Genomic DNA, 19,302 nt, shown 5'->3' with positions numbered 1-19,302 from the left:
TTGGTTGTCTAGACCCAACTTCAATTTGTGACCTAGGTACACATAACTGTCGACTCGTTCAATGACAGTATCACCGATTTTAATGTCTCTGTCGTCGTCAATGTTTGTCATGATTTTCGTTTTCGACAAATTCATCTTGAGGCCGACTTTGTTTGACTCCTCATTCAGATTTGAAATCAATAGATTAAAAATACTTTGATCGATTGATGCACCAACGATCCGATCACAGCCTTAAAATATGTATATGTCTAGAATATTTGCGTGATTAAAGTAACACTCCGGAAGAGGTGCGAAGTCAATTGGTTGAAAACCTAGGTCTTGCAGTGTTAAACAAAATTACAAAATGGAAACATTCATCCTGTCAAATGTAAATGCTTAAAATGCACAAACAAATTGATGAACATTCTCACCATGGACGTCGCTTCGCTAAAGGCACTGGCCTTTTATTTCAAAAAAGAATACGAAAGAATACGCCTGATTTTAAATAACGCCGAGGACAAGGCGAATGCTATCTTTGATGCAATGTGAGCTGCGATTACGCTCAGCAGCAAGACATAAGTGCTCGATTGCTGCTGAGATCAAAGAAGAAAGAATTGGAAATTGACGAACCGATGAAACCGTATGCCGATGAAGTGGGACCGACACGCTGATGGAAAAACCGATTTTCTTCCCGGGAGCAAAAAAACTTAAAAAGCTTCCTGATTTTGAATAAAATAAAATTTCCCGATATATATTATTAAAAGAAAATTCTTGGAAACCCTAGAACTCTCCTAATGTGTTGATATCGTTGAAATGCGGGTGGCCTACGCTGATACGGAACTTGGATACATTTTCTGAGTCTAAGATATTTATTTTGTTCAGAAAATGGAGTTTATACAGCAAAATTAGTTTAATAGCCTGAAGCCCACGGGCTATTTTAATCTTTTTGAGTTTTTACACATTTTTTTTCTGTTTATTCCAAGATCGTTTACTCTCCATAAAGTGTGTATAATCCCTTTTTGCGATTACACGCTTTTTAGTTTTCAATGCAAAGGGAAAAGTTACTTGGGTCGATCAAACGCGTTACAAGGGCAGCAGCTTTATTGTTTCAATAAATGCTTTTTTTCACAATTCGGGTTGAAAGGTGACACAAGGAAAAATTACCTAAATTTTGGTGTGTGTTTTCAGTTGAAACACAAACAATACAAACCAAACTTTCAGCAACTATACATTCACAATCAGTGCCAAGTCAACTTCCGAATCGGAAGTTCCGATTGACGGTTAAAATTCACTATTCCTGCTCCTAAAATTTTGATAACTTTCCCTTAATATCTTATTTTGGGAATAGAATTTGAACATTGACAAAGTGTTGTATTGCTTTGACTTGACCAAAATTGTTAACAAAATTTCTTTTATTCAACGAAGGGCGAACGAAACGTTTTACCGTTTACGATCATAGGGCGGACGAACAACAGGACAAAACAATGCTGATTTCGGCGTATCACGCCATCATCAGTGCACCTATGTCTGCGATGACTATGTGCATATCAGCACGACACAAACTGAAGTGAGCAATCGCTTCAATTGTACAAGCATTATATACACTTTTTGGTCATTTGTTAAGACTCTCTGTTTTTTGTGCTATATCTCTCACATACAGCTTTTGTGGATCTCTCACATCCGACAATTTGTTTTTCGGTAATTTTAATGACAATAAATAAATTGTCACAAAAACCGCGCACAGTATGGCAGCCGTGGCGCCACCCACAACTGCGATGCCAAACTTCAAAAAGCATCGATACAATTATTAATAAAATTGTTGTATTGCTTGGTCAGTAATTCAACATTGACAAAGTGTTGTATTGCTTTGCTTGACCAAAATTGTTGAATAAATTATCTTTTATTCAACGAAGGGCGAACGAAACGTGTTACCGTCTACGATACTGCGCGCGGTTTTAGTGACAATTTATTTATTGTCACTAAAATTACCGAAAAACAAATTGTCGGATGTGAGAGATCCACAAAAGCTGTATGTGAGAGATATAGCACAAAAAACAGAAAGTCTTAACAAATGACGAAAAAGTGTATATAATGCTCGTATAATTGAAGCGATTGCTCACTTCAGTTTGTGTCGTGCTGATATGCACATAGTCATCGCAGACATAGGTGCACTGATGATGGCGTGATACGCCGAAATCAGCATTGTTTTGTCATGCTGTTCGTCTGCCCTCTGATTGTAAACGGTAAAACGTTTCGTCACGAATCGTAAACGGTAACACGTTTCGTTCGCCCTTCGTTGAATAAAAGAAATTTTTTCAACAATTTTGGTCAAGTCAAAGAAATACAACACTTTGTCAATGTTGAATTACTGACCAAGCAATACAACAATTTTATTAATAATTAGAATTTGAAGTCGATTCATTTCACCGTTTCATAAAAAAACTTCCCTTTTTCTAGAATTATCAAAAAAATCACTATGATTTTCCTCCAGCGCTTCCACTCCTTAAACTGTGAATGTAAAACTCTCGTTCACTTCCCGTTATGACGTTATCCAAAAAGAAAATTACAGAGGTTACCGTTTCAGTAAAACAAATGATTCGCCTTAGGCTTTTCGTTTTCAAAAGCTTCCTTCCCGGGAGCAACGCTCCCGTGCTCCCTATGATTTTCCACCAGCAGACCGACCGAAAAAAAAGACAACAGTTAACCAAGTTTACCGGCTCTAAAACAACGTATCCAAAACGATCGAATTTACGCAATTACACAAATTTGAAATTAATTTATTTTGCTATTAAAGGGCTGCCAAAAACTCAAAAATAAAAATAAGAAAATTGTATCAACAATTGTGCATTGCATTACTTAAATATCTTTGGTGAAAACATTAAAGTCTGGCAACTTAATCATGAACCCATGCCTGACAGTGCTGCATTTAGCCCACTAAGCGCCCTGGACCACTCGAATCTAGCGCCGTATTTCTTTACGCCTGATATATTTAGGGGATATTCATTGACGATGGTCAGCTAAGAGAATTAAGGAAGCTAAGTGAAAAATTTCAAGAATTGCGACACAGGCATATTTTATCTGCAGAACTGGTTTTTTGGTATCCTATATTATCTAGAAATGATAAAAAAGGTAGAACGAATGGATGGCTCTCCAAAAATCACCGAAGTTTACGAACAATCAGATATTTTAACTTTCATTCGTCACCAGTATTGCGCGACGTTGCGTCCTAATTTATCTACATGGAATAAAATCTTTGTCAACCACACAATAATTTCCTTTAGCTAATAATATTATTAATATACTTGAAAAAATAGTTTCTTGGAATCATTTTGCACAAAATGAACGAAGTTGTCGTAACATCAGTCCTCACTTTTGGTCCGATATATCAAGTTTTGTAAAAAATTTACGCTATATTTTGAATATATCTTCATCGAACGACCCCATTATATATATATATATAGACACAAATTTTAATCATAGAACTATGTAGATTAGTTCTTCGGCCAGAGCCCCAATATTGACTGCTTTTTCATTTAATTTTTTTTCGGTGTTTTTTAGAAGTCTGACGAGTGGTTATCAGACTAAAAGATCGGGAATAATTGGATGTTCTTTTACAATTTGCTATGTTTCTGCCGAAATTTGCTCAATTTTTAATGGTAAAACTCGACAGTTACTTTTTCTCCGGATCATAAATATCTAATTCATTTCCTTTAAAGCTTAAACCGACAAAAATCAAAGTATATAAACACTGAAGGTAATGCAAATCCGCGAAAACACACAGGACCGCTGAGTATTTGCGTTACCTTCAGTGTTTATATACTTTGGACAAAAACGTCGTTCACATAGATCTAGATAGATGCCCGAAAAAAGTTATTTGAATTTATAACCTACAGTTCATGTGATCGTATATGCGGTAATAGTCAATAATCCAGTCAAAGAAATGACGTAATATTAGATTATTCACCTCTGTCCACATGTTTATTTAGACACTTGGGGAGTTATTGCATGAGCCGAAGGCGAATGTTATAACGCCAAGTGTCTAAATAAACATTTGGACAGAGGTGAATACGCTATTTTATCTACCGAAGGCGAAATAATAGCACTTTTTCACTGCTATTATTTCACCTAGGTAGATAAAAGATTTTATGCCACTCAGCGTCATAATATGCAAAATTTGCAAACTTTAGATGCCTCTGTGGCATAAAACGTTGTATTCAACTCGATGCAAAGTACTTTGCACCTTGATTGCAAAAATTACTATTGTGTTAAGCACTACGTATTACTTTCAATAAAAGAAGCGACAGATTTGTAATGGTTAAACTGCGATATATTTGCTGCTCATAATTTCACCAAAAAATAAAATTTTATAAATCTTCGTATGAATCCTATTCACTCGACCAATTACGAATTAATTACGATCGATGCACAGATTAATCGTCATAATTTAATTGAGTAATTAAAAAGACTAATAACAATTCATAACATCGCAACCACCTCCCCCTTTTAATATAACTTTCTAAAAATGATTTAGGAAAATTAATATACAAAAAAAATCCCAATTTTCTATATTAGACATGGCAAGTAAATTTACTTAATCCACATTTGATTCAATAAATTTCAATATGCACACCATTTCCAAACATTATAATATCGTGGGAAATCGAATACAGACCACGTTCACACACGACAGCCACGTGTGATCGATAGGGACAACAATAGGATGTGAATGTGAGAAAAAGGGAAATGAATTTTATATATTTCGTAAACTCTCTGTTGCTTCGTAAAGATATTATACATAGTAACTATATCACATCACACGCACATTCATAAAATGCAACATTTTTTTAGAAATGAAAATGAAAGAGGAATAGTTGTCAATAACTGCTTCGAGGGAGGAATTTTTGAATTGTAATTGTGGGAAATGGGGTCTACTATTTTGTGATATTACGTGTTCGTTTTGTTCTTTTTTTATTTTACGTAATTTCATCAATGTTTTCCGGGGTAAAGTGACTGATTGTTATTTTTGTTTGTTTGAAATCAGAATTTAGTCTGAAGTTTTGCCACCTTGAGATTGAGATTTTTGCTTTGTACAGGAAAACAGAAGAAGCAATGCAGATTGCAGAATAGAGTTGCTGTCCTAGCGGTTCTTTATAAATAATTTTTTAAACCTTTCCTCGTAATGCATCAGTACATCCAGGGCTGTAAACTTTGGGGAGGTCACGCAGATCGCCATTTTATTAGAACACCCTTTTCCATACAAGAAAATTCACCAAAATCGAATTTGTATGACTTGGTGAATTTTTGGTATGAAACTTGGTGTGTTACCCGCGTGTCTGCATCTGCGAGACTTCCTTGAGTTACAGCCTCGAGTACATCTTAGAGGTTTTACGACTCGACACGTACAACGATATTTCCAAATATCAAAATCCATCGAATTAATGAGAACTAACCAGATCGAAAGTCATAATTCCTTACCGTCCCACTCATCGCCATTTATCAAACTTTAAAATTTAATATTGAAAAGCCAATAGGAAATGGCAAAGTTATTGATTTGATAACCCTTGCTATTAAATCAATTGGTTGCACGAAAAGGTGAAATTCCATTAAACTCTTACCGTGGCACATTGGCCCAGAATTGTTCAATGACACACTTTTCCTTTCACACACAACCAATCCATTCAGAATCGAGAAGCGCATTCCTGAGGAGTGAGGCACGTGCATCAAAGTTAGATTTCTTTGTGAAAGCGTGTTTCTTACAGATTCACTTCATAAAGCAAATTTACTTGAAGTGCACGCAAATACTATATTACAAGCGAAAGTGATTGCTTATTGGTTCTAACTATTTAACATGTACACACGCACACAATATGAAATACAAAAGATAAGTAAAAAGGAAATAAAAAATTTACTCTCCCGAAAAGTAGTTTATCTCGTTTTAGCATGCGTAAACGGATACGTTTTAAGTATGAAAGGCATAACTTACCCCTTATGTTTTTGATATTGAATTTTCCACCGTTTTTGAATAGAGGGATGCATTTCCTATAGGAATATTTTTCAGGGGAAATATTGAGTAGGGATGGCCTCATGCATTGCATACGTTTGAACGCACGACCTAATATCAGTTGAACGACGTTCACACACACGATAAGTCACGTGTGAACACACGCTCTCATCTTCACTTAACATTTTATTTGTTTCTTCATTTCAACTTGTTCGTTTTTGCGTTTAATTATTCAAGTTGCACTTTTCCTTCCGTTAAGAATTTGAGAAAAAGCACCTGCATTCTGTTTGTCGGCGGTTTAATATTATACAGTGCGTTTGCGGAAGTGATTTAAAAAACAGAGGAAGTGCCGTTGACTACACACATCTGTTGAGATTGTGATTTATATGAAGGAATTATAAGTGTTGTTCATTCGGACACATAATAAGAAACTAGAGTGGAAAGAAAAATAGTGTTGGATAACATGGATCATCATATGCAAAATCCGCCTCTTCATTGGGGATACTCAGGAACACCTCCACATAACACCTGGGTACCACCACAGACTCGAGCAATGAAAAGAAGTATTTCGGATAGTGAAGACGAATACTCTGAAACTTCGTCCAAAGACCAGTAAGTGTTAAAATTACAATTTCCTATGCGTGAATGATTTACGAACGACTAAGAAATGTATATCGTGCTAACATCGCAAAAACTCAAAACACGAAGGAAAAGATTAAAAATAAAAGGGGATGGATGAGTGTTGAGCACTAATATTCACGTATTTCTGAACTTTTCATGAAACCAGCAAAGTAAAAATATCAATTGTAAAGTTCACTCAATCGATCTATTAGATTTATTCTTTCAAAATTCATCACTGAGAGTTTTCTCGCAAATATTCTTTTCTTCGAAGGTTTTTGTGTCGCTACAATTTACAATTAAAGTTTATGAGACTGGCAATTCAACAATTTTTACGAGTTCCCTTGGTCATTAAGGATGGGCAAAAAATTCATGAATTTGTCTAAAAATTTGACCTTCAAACAAAACCAATAGACTCAAAGGTATCACAGGCTGTAATATTTTAATGACTTCTTGGTTACACGAGAACACTCAAAAGTAATAATTTAATAAATTTATCAAATCCATTTGTGACATGAAAAGCGGCTCATACAATATGCATTTCCAACGGCTGTGATATATCACTTTCATACTGTTTTCAATGATTTAAGAATAATATTTTCCAACATCTTACGATTAACATTTTCAACTTTCATTTAAATCCCTTGAAAATGTTATTTTTGTCGTTGTCAGATATTGTATAGCCAGATTGTACACTGTCGGCTACCGGTTAAATAGAAATCAATATCTACTGTTGAGTAAATTTTGAGCATTTTGAGACTGAAGTTTTTTTCTGTTATTACAAATATCACACTAACCAATAATCAACCATCCGCATTCATCAGACTGTACTTAAAGTTTGTAGTTTTCAGTTTTATACCTACAATGTTGAATTGATATTGCATAACTATGTCGGAATATCAATGTTGTAAAAAAAAATCAATAATTCTAGAATTGAATGCAGACAGTTTGGCGTTTTATGGGATGTAACGAAATGAGTCATTTAATTTTTTTTTTTAACTCAAATCAATTTATTATTTCACTCAGTGGCACACATTTACTTTTTAAATTTATGGCAGACACAATTCATCAGCATAACGATTTTTAATCAAATTTCTAATTCATCAAAAGTTGAGATGTTTTCTGTTTATGGCGTCACGTTTTTCAAATAAAATAAAATCGCGAAAATTATCGTAAAAATAAGACGATGAATGACATTGATTCTTGATTTGTGCAAAGGGATAAAATGCTTGCACGAAATAACAATGTGAAATGATTTTCGTAATTTTATATATCAAATGCATATACTGCTGATACTGCTACCCATTATGAGTAGTTTGTTTCTAAAGATTCCTTTCTTCATACTGAAGTTACACTGATGATAACTTTTATTCGTCGTTTGTAGAACTAACAAATATTGTCTACAATTATTGAAATCGAATATCGATGACAAAAATGTCTTGCCAACCTCGGACTCGCCTCGACATCTGACATCTAGTGCGATAATATATCCGCATACGATTCGTGTTTCATACGTTTATACAATAAAGAAAATCGAATAAATCGTAGTGCGACGTCAGTCGCTTTAAAAACCCTTGCAAATCCTTTATCGTACTATTACAAAAAAAATATGTTCATGCGACATTGTACACAGGCTGCGTAAGTTGCATATATCATCATCAAATATCACAAACTTTTAAAAATTCGAATGTAATTTTGGTAGCTGTGACAAAAATTTTTGTTTTATTTTTAATAAATTCATGCTCATCCATCTCCCTATTTCGATACTAAAGAAACTTACATAAATGTTCCACTCACCCTTCTATTTATTCAATTTTAAGAATCATATCTCTTCATTTATATTTCACAAAAATGTCACCACACTCATCAATGTGACAACAATCATGTTGACTATTACAATATTGAAATTTAATATTTTCTTTTTTTTTTTCATTTAATTTTCAGAATATCTCCCAAAGATGCTGACACAGATAGCTGTCAACATTTAAGCAGAAAAAAGCGTCGCGGTGTCATTGAAAAGAAACGCAGAGATCGAATCAATTCGTCGTTGTCGGAATTGAAGCGACTAGTTCCATCCGCATATGAGAAACAAGGATCTGCCAAATTGGAAAAGGCCGAAATTTTACAATTGACTGTTGATCATCTGAAGACATTACATGCAAAAGGTGCGTAGAGTATACACACTGTTTTTAATCACAAGCAAAACAATTATCATTTTATTCGTACATCGTCGAGGGATTAATTGCTGTGTTCCATAAAAATGTTATCACTGGGAAAAGTCATAAAACATTAACTGTGCAAAATCAATCAACCACGTTACATGCTCCACATAAGTTCGTTTTCTCTTGAGAACATGAAAAACAAAATACTAAATCGAGTGTGTGACTTTCTATATTCTCATTGTAAGGGCGCGCTGCTCTGTTCAACCCTAATTGTTCTGTGTGAATAGAATACACTCTCGTACTCTTGTTCTAAGGATAAACATTTTACATTTTATGTGGAGTGCAGTTCTAGCCGTAGATATATAACACATTGTATACATACGCTGACTGACTATACTATACGTAACCTGAAATAGACTATGTTGTAAATACACACAACATTTTCGATTTTAATACACCCATAACGTAAAATCGTTGTAAAATAATAATGAAGAAAGGGTCCGATGGTATTCTGGTGGATATAATATGTTATTTGGTATTATATGTTTTATGAATAGAATTATGAATCGTGGGAACGTAAACAATTTAGATGGCTTAATCCGTATACATAACCGTTTAGTGCGTAATTCACTTGAAGGCATCGTGTTGGTTTATTTATTGTCACCAGCTTTGTGCAAACCTAATGATATGGTGCTTGCGAACGAGGGGATGAATTTTTTATACAAATTATAATTCGTTTTTCATTCCGAATTTCAGGTGTCGATTCATTAGCCTACGATCCGCAACGTTTTGCAATGGATTATCACATAATCGGATTCAGGGAATGTGCTTCAGAGGTGGCAAGATACCTAATAAACACCGAAGGAATGGACATACAGGATCCGTTGCGAATGCGTTTAATATCGCATCTGCAGTGTTTTGTCGCACAGCGAGAACTGTCTGTCAAAAGTGGATCGCCAGGTAATTGGACCCATCCACCGTATCAACCAAACTATGCACCACCGCCACCATACCATCAAAATTATCCAAGTCACATATCTGGTGGAAATGGATACATTCCGAATTTACCCAATTTACCGGCACCCACGGCAACAGCCACACCAGTGCCACCATCGAGTATCCATCACTTAAGTACATCACATACAGTCACAATAACTAGTGCCACGGAAGCGTCCCAATCTGCAGCTATACTATCGGAACATCCGGAGGAACAACATGGACAGGACCTCCATCATCATCAACAGCATCAGCAACATTATAGCAGTAATAACCCGCATGAATCACATCCCGATCATCAGGGACCTCCATCCTATATAGACTTAAGTGACATTAATAGAAATAGTTCAGCAAGTTTGGGATATGGTGTACCTCAATATCCGTCCGGCGGAGCCCAATACGGTAATCAGAATAATGGATATAATTCGAATAGTTCAAAACCGTACAGACCTTGGGGTGCTGAAATGGCATACTGACGATGTGAATTCAATGAATAGATATGGTAACAAATGTGTAGCTTTCAAAGTTTTATTTTTATTTCCTTGGTATTATTCCAACAACACACCGAATAGTCACTATTTTTACTTAGATAATTTATTAATTTGTAAATAATTTTATTTATTCTTAACTTGTAGTTTATTTATTGTGTGCTTTAATTGAGTTAGGCTTCGTAGTAATAACTGCAATCGCGACTTTTTCATTTTAAGGAACGGTTTGAAATTTGATTATTACTTTTCATCAGATAATCTACAAATTATTCCATTTTCAGTTAAAAAAGCGTTCTATCATTTCAAAATATTCTTTTAATACGAGTTTATTAGAGTCATTAAGACAAAAACACAATTCTTTTTCCCTAAAAAAAAAAAACAAAACTACTCTTCTGTTTGTCGTTTTATCACAGAGGAGAAAAAGCTTTAAAACTGAAGAGAAAACAAATTGAAACAAGAAATTTTCTATTTTTATACAAATTGTACAAAAAAAATGAATGAAACTAAAACAAAATTGAAAGCCATGTCCGAGATGGCTTACAGTGAAATATATATTTATATTTTGAGAGTGAGAATATTTATTAGAAATAATTTAAGTTTTTGTACGAAACAAATGTGATTTACACCAACAAGATTTGCTTTATTGCAATAAAAAGTATAATTTTTTATGAAAGACCGAACTTGTTTTTATTGCGAAACATTCTACGTACCTACATTGAAGTGTTTTGTCGTTTAGTAGATCCAAAGGAGAAATTGAAAGACCGTGGTAAGGAAAATGAAACAGCTGCCGATAGTTTGTTTTTGATGCGGGGATTTCAGTTTATAGTCCCGAATGGATAATAGAAATTATCAGATACAAGTAACGAAATGGACGAAATTAATAAAACAAACTCGTCAAACTCCACCGAACAATCTATACGACCAATGACCAAATTCCATCGCTAAATTAACACTAAAGTTATACGATCACTTGGAAATAACACGAAAAATTCTCAATTTGTCTACCTGTAATATGTGATTCTCTGTCTTAAAAACTCTACACAGGCTCTTCACAATTGATATTCTCTAAACTTTTATGGTCTTTGACGCCAGAATGAACAGTCGTCATACTCAACTCTTTATTTCCACATATCGTTGTTGGTTGCTTCCAAATCCATGGCCGCTCATATCCGTTTCTCCAGCTTTTCCATATATTGTGTCCTGTCCATATGCTCGTCTGGAATAGCATTCACTTAAAAAGCGCTTTCGCATAAGCTATAATCGAAATAGCAACATTTCACTTCTCGTTTGGAAAAAACACTTTTCAGAGTTCAAGACGAGCAAATAACGCAATAAATTTTTATCGGGGTGTACGTTTTTATAACAAAGCTGCTACTATATAAAACTATGATACATTGCGCCATAATCTACATTGCTACGAATCGGTTGTTCTGGTTGTATGTACTCCGAATGCAGTAACCGTAATATACAAACAGATAATGTTCGAAAAGAGTGTTGTTGAATGTAATAAGCAATTTCTGGAAATTATGCAAACACCACTCAAAGTTTCCAACTGCACCATCAAATGAAATGTAAATTTTATTTATTATTTTGGATGGAAAAAGGGCAAGTGTATATCAGTATATCATGGGACATAAAAATTCAAATAAAATTTTGAAATACACCAGCTTTAGTGCATAAATTATTTAATTTTCTGTAAAATGCAATAAAACTTCGAATAGAGACAAACAAAAAAATTGTAATAATAAGTCACAATATGAATATTACATTAACTCAACCGAGCGTTTCCATAAAAATACAATTCATATCTATTTAATTCAACATCTGCCAATGAATTTGCATAATAAAAATTATTATCATCTAAAATCAATCACATTAAATTTCATGCAACAACAAAAGGAAAACAAAAATCGGGAAAAAATTGGAACAAATAAAGATTTTTATTTATAATTTTCCATTTTTGTAATATCTTCCTATTATATGAATACTGTCGATGGGATGGATACACTCGTTAAATTATACATTCGATTTCTCATCGAATTTTCCATATCATCGAACATGAACTAGAAATCAATTGTTGCTAATGTTTCAGTGGTATACGTATATATAGCATCTGTAAGCAATTGCATGCACACAAATAGAACGATAGCAAAATCATTTTTTGATTCAATATAAATATCCTTGCTCCATTTCTGATTATTATAGCTATCCACTCGAAGCAGAAATTTCATTTACTTTGTAGAAATGTATCATCACTGATATCTCTTCTATGTCATGACCAGAAAGTTAACAAAACCGGCAACTTCCGTCTCTGTAGAAACGAAATGGATATAATGAACGGTGCACAATTAAAGAGTCTGTGCAAAGGACGCATAAGCGATGAATCCCAACTTATCTGGTTCTGGAATGCTGTTTCAGCATGAGTGAGTTATGAAATTTTAGCAAATGACCTACGCCCATCTCAATAATCCCAAAAGTCCAAAATTTCTAGAGAAATCAAGAGGTGGAAGCGGTGGGTTGAATTTTTTCGTCTTTCCTCTTGCTTATATCACCTCATGAACTTCATATGCATTAAATCCCTGAAATACAGGTCAGTTCCTAACAGGGTCGTAGATAGACCTTTTTTCTGGGTGAGCCCGGTGAGTCTTCTGAATGTCTTTGAGGAAAATAGTGTTGAAATGAATTAACACATCGTTGGAAAAACGCATTTTAGTAGTAAAATTTGCCACAGGCTTCTTATTTCTGGATCATTTATGTCTTCGAGAATAATTCCCGAAGAGTTGCGACTCTTCGAAAGTAAGGTTTTCAATGTTTTTGGGTCGAAAATAAGTGGATGAACTCTAATCATCTTCGCTCCCATGTAGCTACGTCCTAGCTGTAACTTAAAAGCGGGGATTTAAAAGTTGACTTATCTCTTATGCGCCACTTGCGCAAACTTTCTATAGACTATACTCTTAAGATAAGTATTACAACTCCAAGCGCAAACTTTCAACAATAAAAAGTACTTACAATGGAAAATTTTTGAACAGGATATTCCTTGTGTATCAAATATCCTTATTTTGCTGAACGTAATGCTACATTCACTTGATAAAAAAATATATAATCAGAACTAACGCTACGTTCACATACAATTCAATGAGTCTTGTCCTTTATTTGCGATTAAATAAAATATTTACTGGACCATTAAGAACAGTCACCAGAACATTTTTCCGGATTCCAAAAAGCGTTTCGTCGTACGTACAAGATGCATACATTGTATAAGTTACAACTTTCTCAGTCATTCAATCAGAAAAGTTCCTTTCACAAAAAGTTTGAACAGATTTTAAGCATTGTAACAGACCAATACCCTCTCTAGCAACCAAACTATAAAAAATAAGGTGGTAAACATTGACAGTGTGCGCTGTCACAGAAAATTTTACACTTTTAAAAATAAATTAAATGAAGTATGAGCAGCGATGACCTTTTTTGTGTTGAAAATATTACGTCTACTGTCACCGTTTTGGTGTTCGAAAGTCAATAATTTGTGATTGTGATGTCTTTTTTGTGTGTTGCTCCGTCAGTTTGGTGTGCAAAAATGAAAGAAAGTTTAAAATTTGTCTTTTTCGTGTGACGTCGGTATTGCTTTAAAAAAAAGCGCGGCGCGGCAACTCCATTACAAAAAAAGTCAGTGTCAAATTTGTCAAAATAAGGTGGTATTTTGACTGCGTCAAAACGAAGTTTGGTTGCTAGAGAGGGTATTGAACAGACGTAAAATGGAAAATTCTTCAATTTAAAAGTTGTGAATGGAAGTGATTTTTATATATTTTATAATTTCCTGTTTCAGTTAACTTTTTCATTCAACTATTGTAACAGTACATGATGGTTGGCTATGGATATGAATGCATGCACTATTGCACTATCAAAGAGAATTTAGAATGGAATCAACTTATCCTGATTTAAAAAGCAAAATGATGTTCAGAGCTAACAATGTTTACAAGATTCTAATTTTCTAGGTCAACTTGATGCTTCATATCATATCTATAGATAAATGTGCACATCGTATATAGTAATCATCTGGATGATGTGGCTGTGTATGTGCATTTTCTAATATATATAAAAATTACGAATGGGGTTATTTACAATATGTATGCATAAAAGGGTGTGTTGAATATAAAGAGAAAGGAAGTCATAGAAAGTGATATAATTTAAATGTAAAACTTAATGATATAGGACCCTCACAAAATAATGAACTTCGGTTTTCTTTCTTTGAATAGTATAGTATACATGATGAACATCTAAATAACTGCTGTCATCCTTTAAGAAAGCCTCAGACAATAGTGAAGACCTTAAATCTAGTTCAATTGCATAGTCATTACAGCGTTAAAGGTGTGTGAAACGGAAGGAAGTCTTAATACATGTCGCTCAAAGATATTTGAGTTTATTATTTGTGTTGTGAGAAATAAATTATGTATATATTTGCATGCGTTAGTGCAGGTAGGTATCTTATTCAGTTCTTGATTAGGTAAAAAAAATCAGTTTTATTCTTCTATTTTTGTTTGAAATGTGGGTCGACATGAAATATTTTTTTTTACTATTTATTTCACGACGATTAAAACGAAGTCTCGAAATTTATCAAGATTATTCAGAAAGATTACAAAAATTGTAGAGGACATTTTTAACATAAGAAATGACAATCGACAGTTAACAACGAATATTGATATATTCGAGGGGTGACGCACTTCCATTTAATCCATTTAATCCATTTAATCCATTAAATCCATTAAATCCATTTAATCCATTTAATCCAAAAAATTTTTTTTAGTTTTACCGAAATAATTAGGCTACCGACCTGAAAAATTTGTAAAGTAATTGCGAAAAATAGATTTGCCCGATCCCCAGCTCGTTTAAGAACTCGTGAGGTATAGGAAAAAATTTTTTGTGAAAAATGGTATTAAATTTATTTAATCCATTTAATCCATTTAATCCACTTTACACCAAAAACTCCTAAAAGTGGATTTTTTCGCTTTTTAACATTGTAGTATGAGTTGTAGTACGTGGTTCGATCAAAATAAACAATTTTTAAGACTTTTACAGTATTTGGTAAAATGAACTTTTTTCCTATTTAATCCATTTAATCCAATTTTTATTCCATTTAATCCATTTAATCCATTTAATCCATTTAATACCATTTAATCCATTTAATCTAGAAGTGAGTTACCCCTCGGATATATTATTAAATTCGTTACTTCTATGATACTTTAAAACACAAACATAGAGAATACTAATCAGCTTTTGATAAAAGCGACACTACCCATTTTTGATAAGGACAAACAAAACAGCAGAATCTAATACTTCTTTTGAGTGAATTATTTGTTTTACTAAAGAAGACTTACAATACATATTTTTGTCGATTCATTCAAATAATAATATTTCATTCAGTGTTCACTTCCAAAACAAGTGATAACTCTTTAGGTTACTATCACAAATAAATATTTTGTAAAAGAGAACAGCTTCTGTTATTGAATATTGTGTATAATAAGTATCTGCACCGGCTTCGTGTGCGAAGTGGATACGCTGATACAGTCCATTCAAAAATTATAAAAAGTGGTTTCACGTGGATCGACGACTGGGGCACAGTCGATAGGAGGGACTTCTTCCGTGACACCTCGACCACAGAGTTTTCGATGATCAACATTTTCCGCACACAGGATATCGCGGACTTTACAAGTCTCAAAATTCGACACACGCTACTGGAGGTGACTTCAGATTCGATATGTGAAAATCTACCCTTTGCATAATCATAACTGATTTAAACTAGCTCTTTCGACTTAGCTACGAATGCGATAGAATATTTTCATGGCCACTTGTGATAAAATATTAACCTGTTACAGACTGCAAGTATATGACCAGAATCGGGTCTATTACTTCCATCGATCAAAGTATTTATTTTTACGTGTTACGGCATGCTTCATTTTCATTTAAATTGCCTAATCATGTAAAGCATTGTACTTACGAGGTTCCAAGTTGTACACAACTCGGAACCTCGGAAGTAGTATACTATTAATCGGTTGATTTCAAATCTTGTCCTTCAACTTATTAACATGAATTTTAATATAGTATAAGGAACCAGTTTACCCAGAGCTTTTCTTTATTTTTGTCGTCGTTATCGATAACAGATGAATAATTAACAGGTCTTACACTGTGCATTACACATGCCTCTGTCATTAAAAATTAGAATAGAAAAAAGTTAAAATTGAATGTGGAATTGAGGGTCTTTTTTCTTTGGTATACGAGTAAAAAATTTTCGGTACTTTTTCTGTGTGACGAATGCAAAATTTTTCTTTCTGCAACGGCGGTGCGAAAAGTGAACTTTCTTATGCCTGATTTGCGTGACGTATGACGTATGCATGGAATTTTTTCGCTTATTTACTGGTGGCTTTACAGAAGTAACTACATTTCATCACAAGTGACGCTAATGCAGCCAAGTAAATATCATGCGCAAGAATTTCAACTCAACCGAACCGAATTCATTACACAGATTCACTAATTTCCTCGAAATAGTTATTTATACAACCGAGAATACAAGCTTCGGCCTCGAGTGACAATCTACACATCTAGTACCTAAAAAAGCATTTATCAACGAGTGAGTTGTATACAACGATTTTCGCAATAAAGGCAATGGAAAGTACTACTTTTCGTAACTTGCTGCGAAAAAAAAAGAATTAACACAAGGAACGCGATACAAAAAATGTCTATTTACACGATGACTGTGAATGATTAGTTGCATAAATAACTATTCAATACCTCTACTTAATTGACCTACGTACTGATGAAAATACTCGTTTAGTATAACGTTGCGATAACAAGCCATTATTCGATTTATATAGTAAATGCAACAACTATACATTTTAACCATTCGCTCGACAATACCCTGGTCGGAAATTAAATATTGAGAAACTTACTTAAAGTTACAATTGACAAATGCGATCGTCGAATAAAAAATTTGGTAAATTTCATTCGTTCATAATGTCAATTGGCTTATCAGTTATCAATAATCAAAATATTCACGCCCCGGATTGGAAACGTCTTGGTAAAAGGTCGTATTTGTGTACTTTTTCAATAAACAAATTCTTTCTACGATGTCTGAGCAAATGAAGCTAATACGATAATCAATTTCGGTGGCATACAAGATAATATGTATTCAATAGAAATAGTTTTTTATGGGTTGATGGTAGCGATATAGTACAGTTTTTATCGTAATTTGTAATGTGGTTATAAAAATCACTCTTTTTATTGATCTGGACATTTGCGAATTATACTGTCTGCTACAAATAGGAATACCTTTTCCATGTGCGCTGTGTGAATAACCTTATTTTCGATCCAAAAAAAATTACAAAATTGTTGAAGTGTCTGTCAATAAGTGAGAATATTTCTAGCTTCTACCCATGGTGAGGTAATAGAAATTTTGCTTTTATTTTCAAAAATGTCATATTGATGCTTTCGTTCCATGAAGACGAAATGTTATTCACACCGCTAACGCATGTATAACGTTCACCGTGGCAAACACAGGACACAATTTACTCTGGACAAACGCTTATTAATAACTATAACTAAGTAACCGTACTACAAAAAGTTTTACCTTTCCTACGATGAACTCAATGTGATTGAGGTCAATTTATTGCTGTGTACACAATTGTAATCGCATACTTCGAACTAATATTACAGTGTAAGTATGTAATTCATATGTCGAATTATTACTTGAGCGCCACTTTCGATGGGTATTGAGCATTCCACCCTGATTTCGTATTGGGTAAATTATATGCAAAGATTTCTTCGATATTCTAAGTTTTTACGTAAAATTACAAAATATGAGACAATATAACACTGAACAGATCCAAAATTTAATATACAACTCCTTTTAACGTTGCTTTCAAATAGGGATGCTTTTCCAATTTCACTCATAAAGAGTGATGAAGCGTGAATACTCTTCCGTTTTGGCATCATTAAAAGTAATGAGCGAACGCATTGGCGAAGACAATCCTTTACAATTCCAAAAAAAAGAGATTAACAATATGAATAATATTGAAATTATCATACTCGTAACTCAACAAATTAATACCGGGAATGGGTAATGTCGCACTCTCAAAAATGTTTCTAATAAGCGCTTGACCAATGGTCAATTTATTTTAAATATTTTACAGTTCAATGATCATCGACAGCTCATTCCGAAATTTGAATTGTAAATGAGCTTGGACATATGCATATACGTTGAATACGTATTCGCGACCCCTTGGATATATTTACATAAATTAGACCGAATCGCGGTGAACAGCTTTATAAGTTGTGTTTTTCCAAATTTGTTTGACCATTTTCGGTATTTTTGTAATTTCATATTATTCGCTAGATGTGTTCATATTGGTCAAAGGTAATATTTTAGATTTAATAAGAGTCCATTCAAGCTGTATTTTACTGAGCGTATCGCGATTATAGTTATTTACATGAAAAGGGATAAAAAGTTGAAAAGTAGAGTTTTCGTGTGAATTTTGTTGATGAGGTGAGACACTCACAGATAAAAATATGGGATTACAATTTTTAGCTCCGAGGGGATTAATTTCAAAAAGTAATTCTTTCGGGATTAGATTTTTAATCTTCGCTTGAAATTGAAAAATGTAATTCCTTCAGGGATTAAAAGTAGGACTAAACAATAATATTGGGGATTGAACGATGAAATTGCTGCTCAGAATTTTCGGTCTTAATTGACTGTCTTGAAATCACACTTTTGTGTTCATTTAGTAACGGACATTTATTTGGTCTTAAAATGTTTCAATGCTTTATTGTGCCTTGCGATACCAGGCTAAAAATAAAAATTTTAAGTCGGTTTATAAAGATACTGCTAGCTTGAATAAATCATAAAATCAATGTAGACATTACAAAGATAGTATAGATATAGAAATTGAAAGAAATTGCAGGAAGGCCACTTTCAGCGGCGTGGGGTAATCTGGCACACCATACGAATTGATGGTGTGCCAGATTCACCTCTAAGGGGCGAATCTGGCACCGTCATGACTTTTCGTTACAT

General features: G+C 33.8%; 1 protein-coding gene and 1 long non-coding RNA gene across 2 annotated transcripts; both read left to right on the top strand.

Moving 5' to 3' along the window:
• The first annotated feature begins 876 nt into the window (after window positions 1-876).
• On the top strand, window positions 877-13,985 carry LOC119079228. The gene is made up of 3 exons (XR_005088135.1): window positions 877-887; window positions 1,604-1,610; window positions 13,583-13,985. It is a non-coding gene; the product is annotated as an uncharacterized LOC119079228 (long non-coding RNA).
• On the top strand, window positions 6,116-10,272 carry LOC119079219 (hairy/enhancer-of-split related with YRPW motif protein). The gene is made up of 3 exons (XM_037187012.1): window positions 6,116-6,592; window positions 8,543-8,763; window positions 9,517-10,272. Exons 1-3 carry the CDS (start codon window positions 6,444-6,446, stop codon window positions 10,230-10,232), a joined length of 1,086 nt encoding a protein of 361 aa, XP_037042907.1. The 5' UTR covers window positions 6,116-6,443; the 3' UTR covers window positions 10,233-10,272.
• Window positions 13,986-19,302: the final 5,317 nt, after the last annotated feature.

The sequence above is a fragment of the Bradysia coprophila genome, chromosome III (genome assembly GCF_014529535.1).
Source record: "Bradysia coprophila strain Holo2 chromosome III, BU_Bcop_v1, whole genome shotgun sequence".
Classification (NCBI taxonomy): domain Eukaryota; kingdom Metazoa; phylum Arthropoda; class Insecta; order Diptera; family Sciaridae; genus Bradysia; species Bradysia coprophila.
This window is presented reverse-complemented; position numbering and strand designations above follow the sequence as displayed.

Coding starts and splice junctions, on each gene's coding strand:
- LOC119079219 (XM_037187012.1), top strand. CDS start 6,444: ATGGATCATCATATGCAAAATCCGCCTCTTCATTGGGGATACTCAGGA. Junction 6,593..8,542: donor GAAACTTCGTCCAAAGACCA/GTAAGTGTTAAA, acceptor TTTAATTTTCAG/AATATCTCCCAAAGATGCTG. Junction 8,764..9,516: donor GAAGACATTACATGCAAAAG/GTGCGTAGAGTA, acceptor TCCGAATTTCAG/GTGTCGATTCATTAGCCTAC.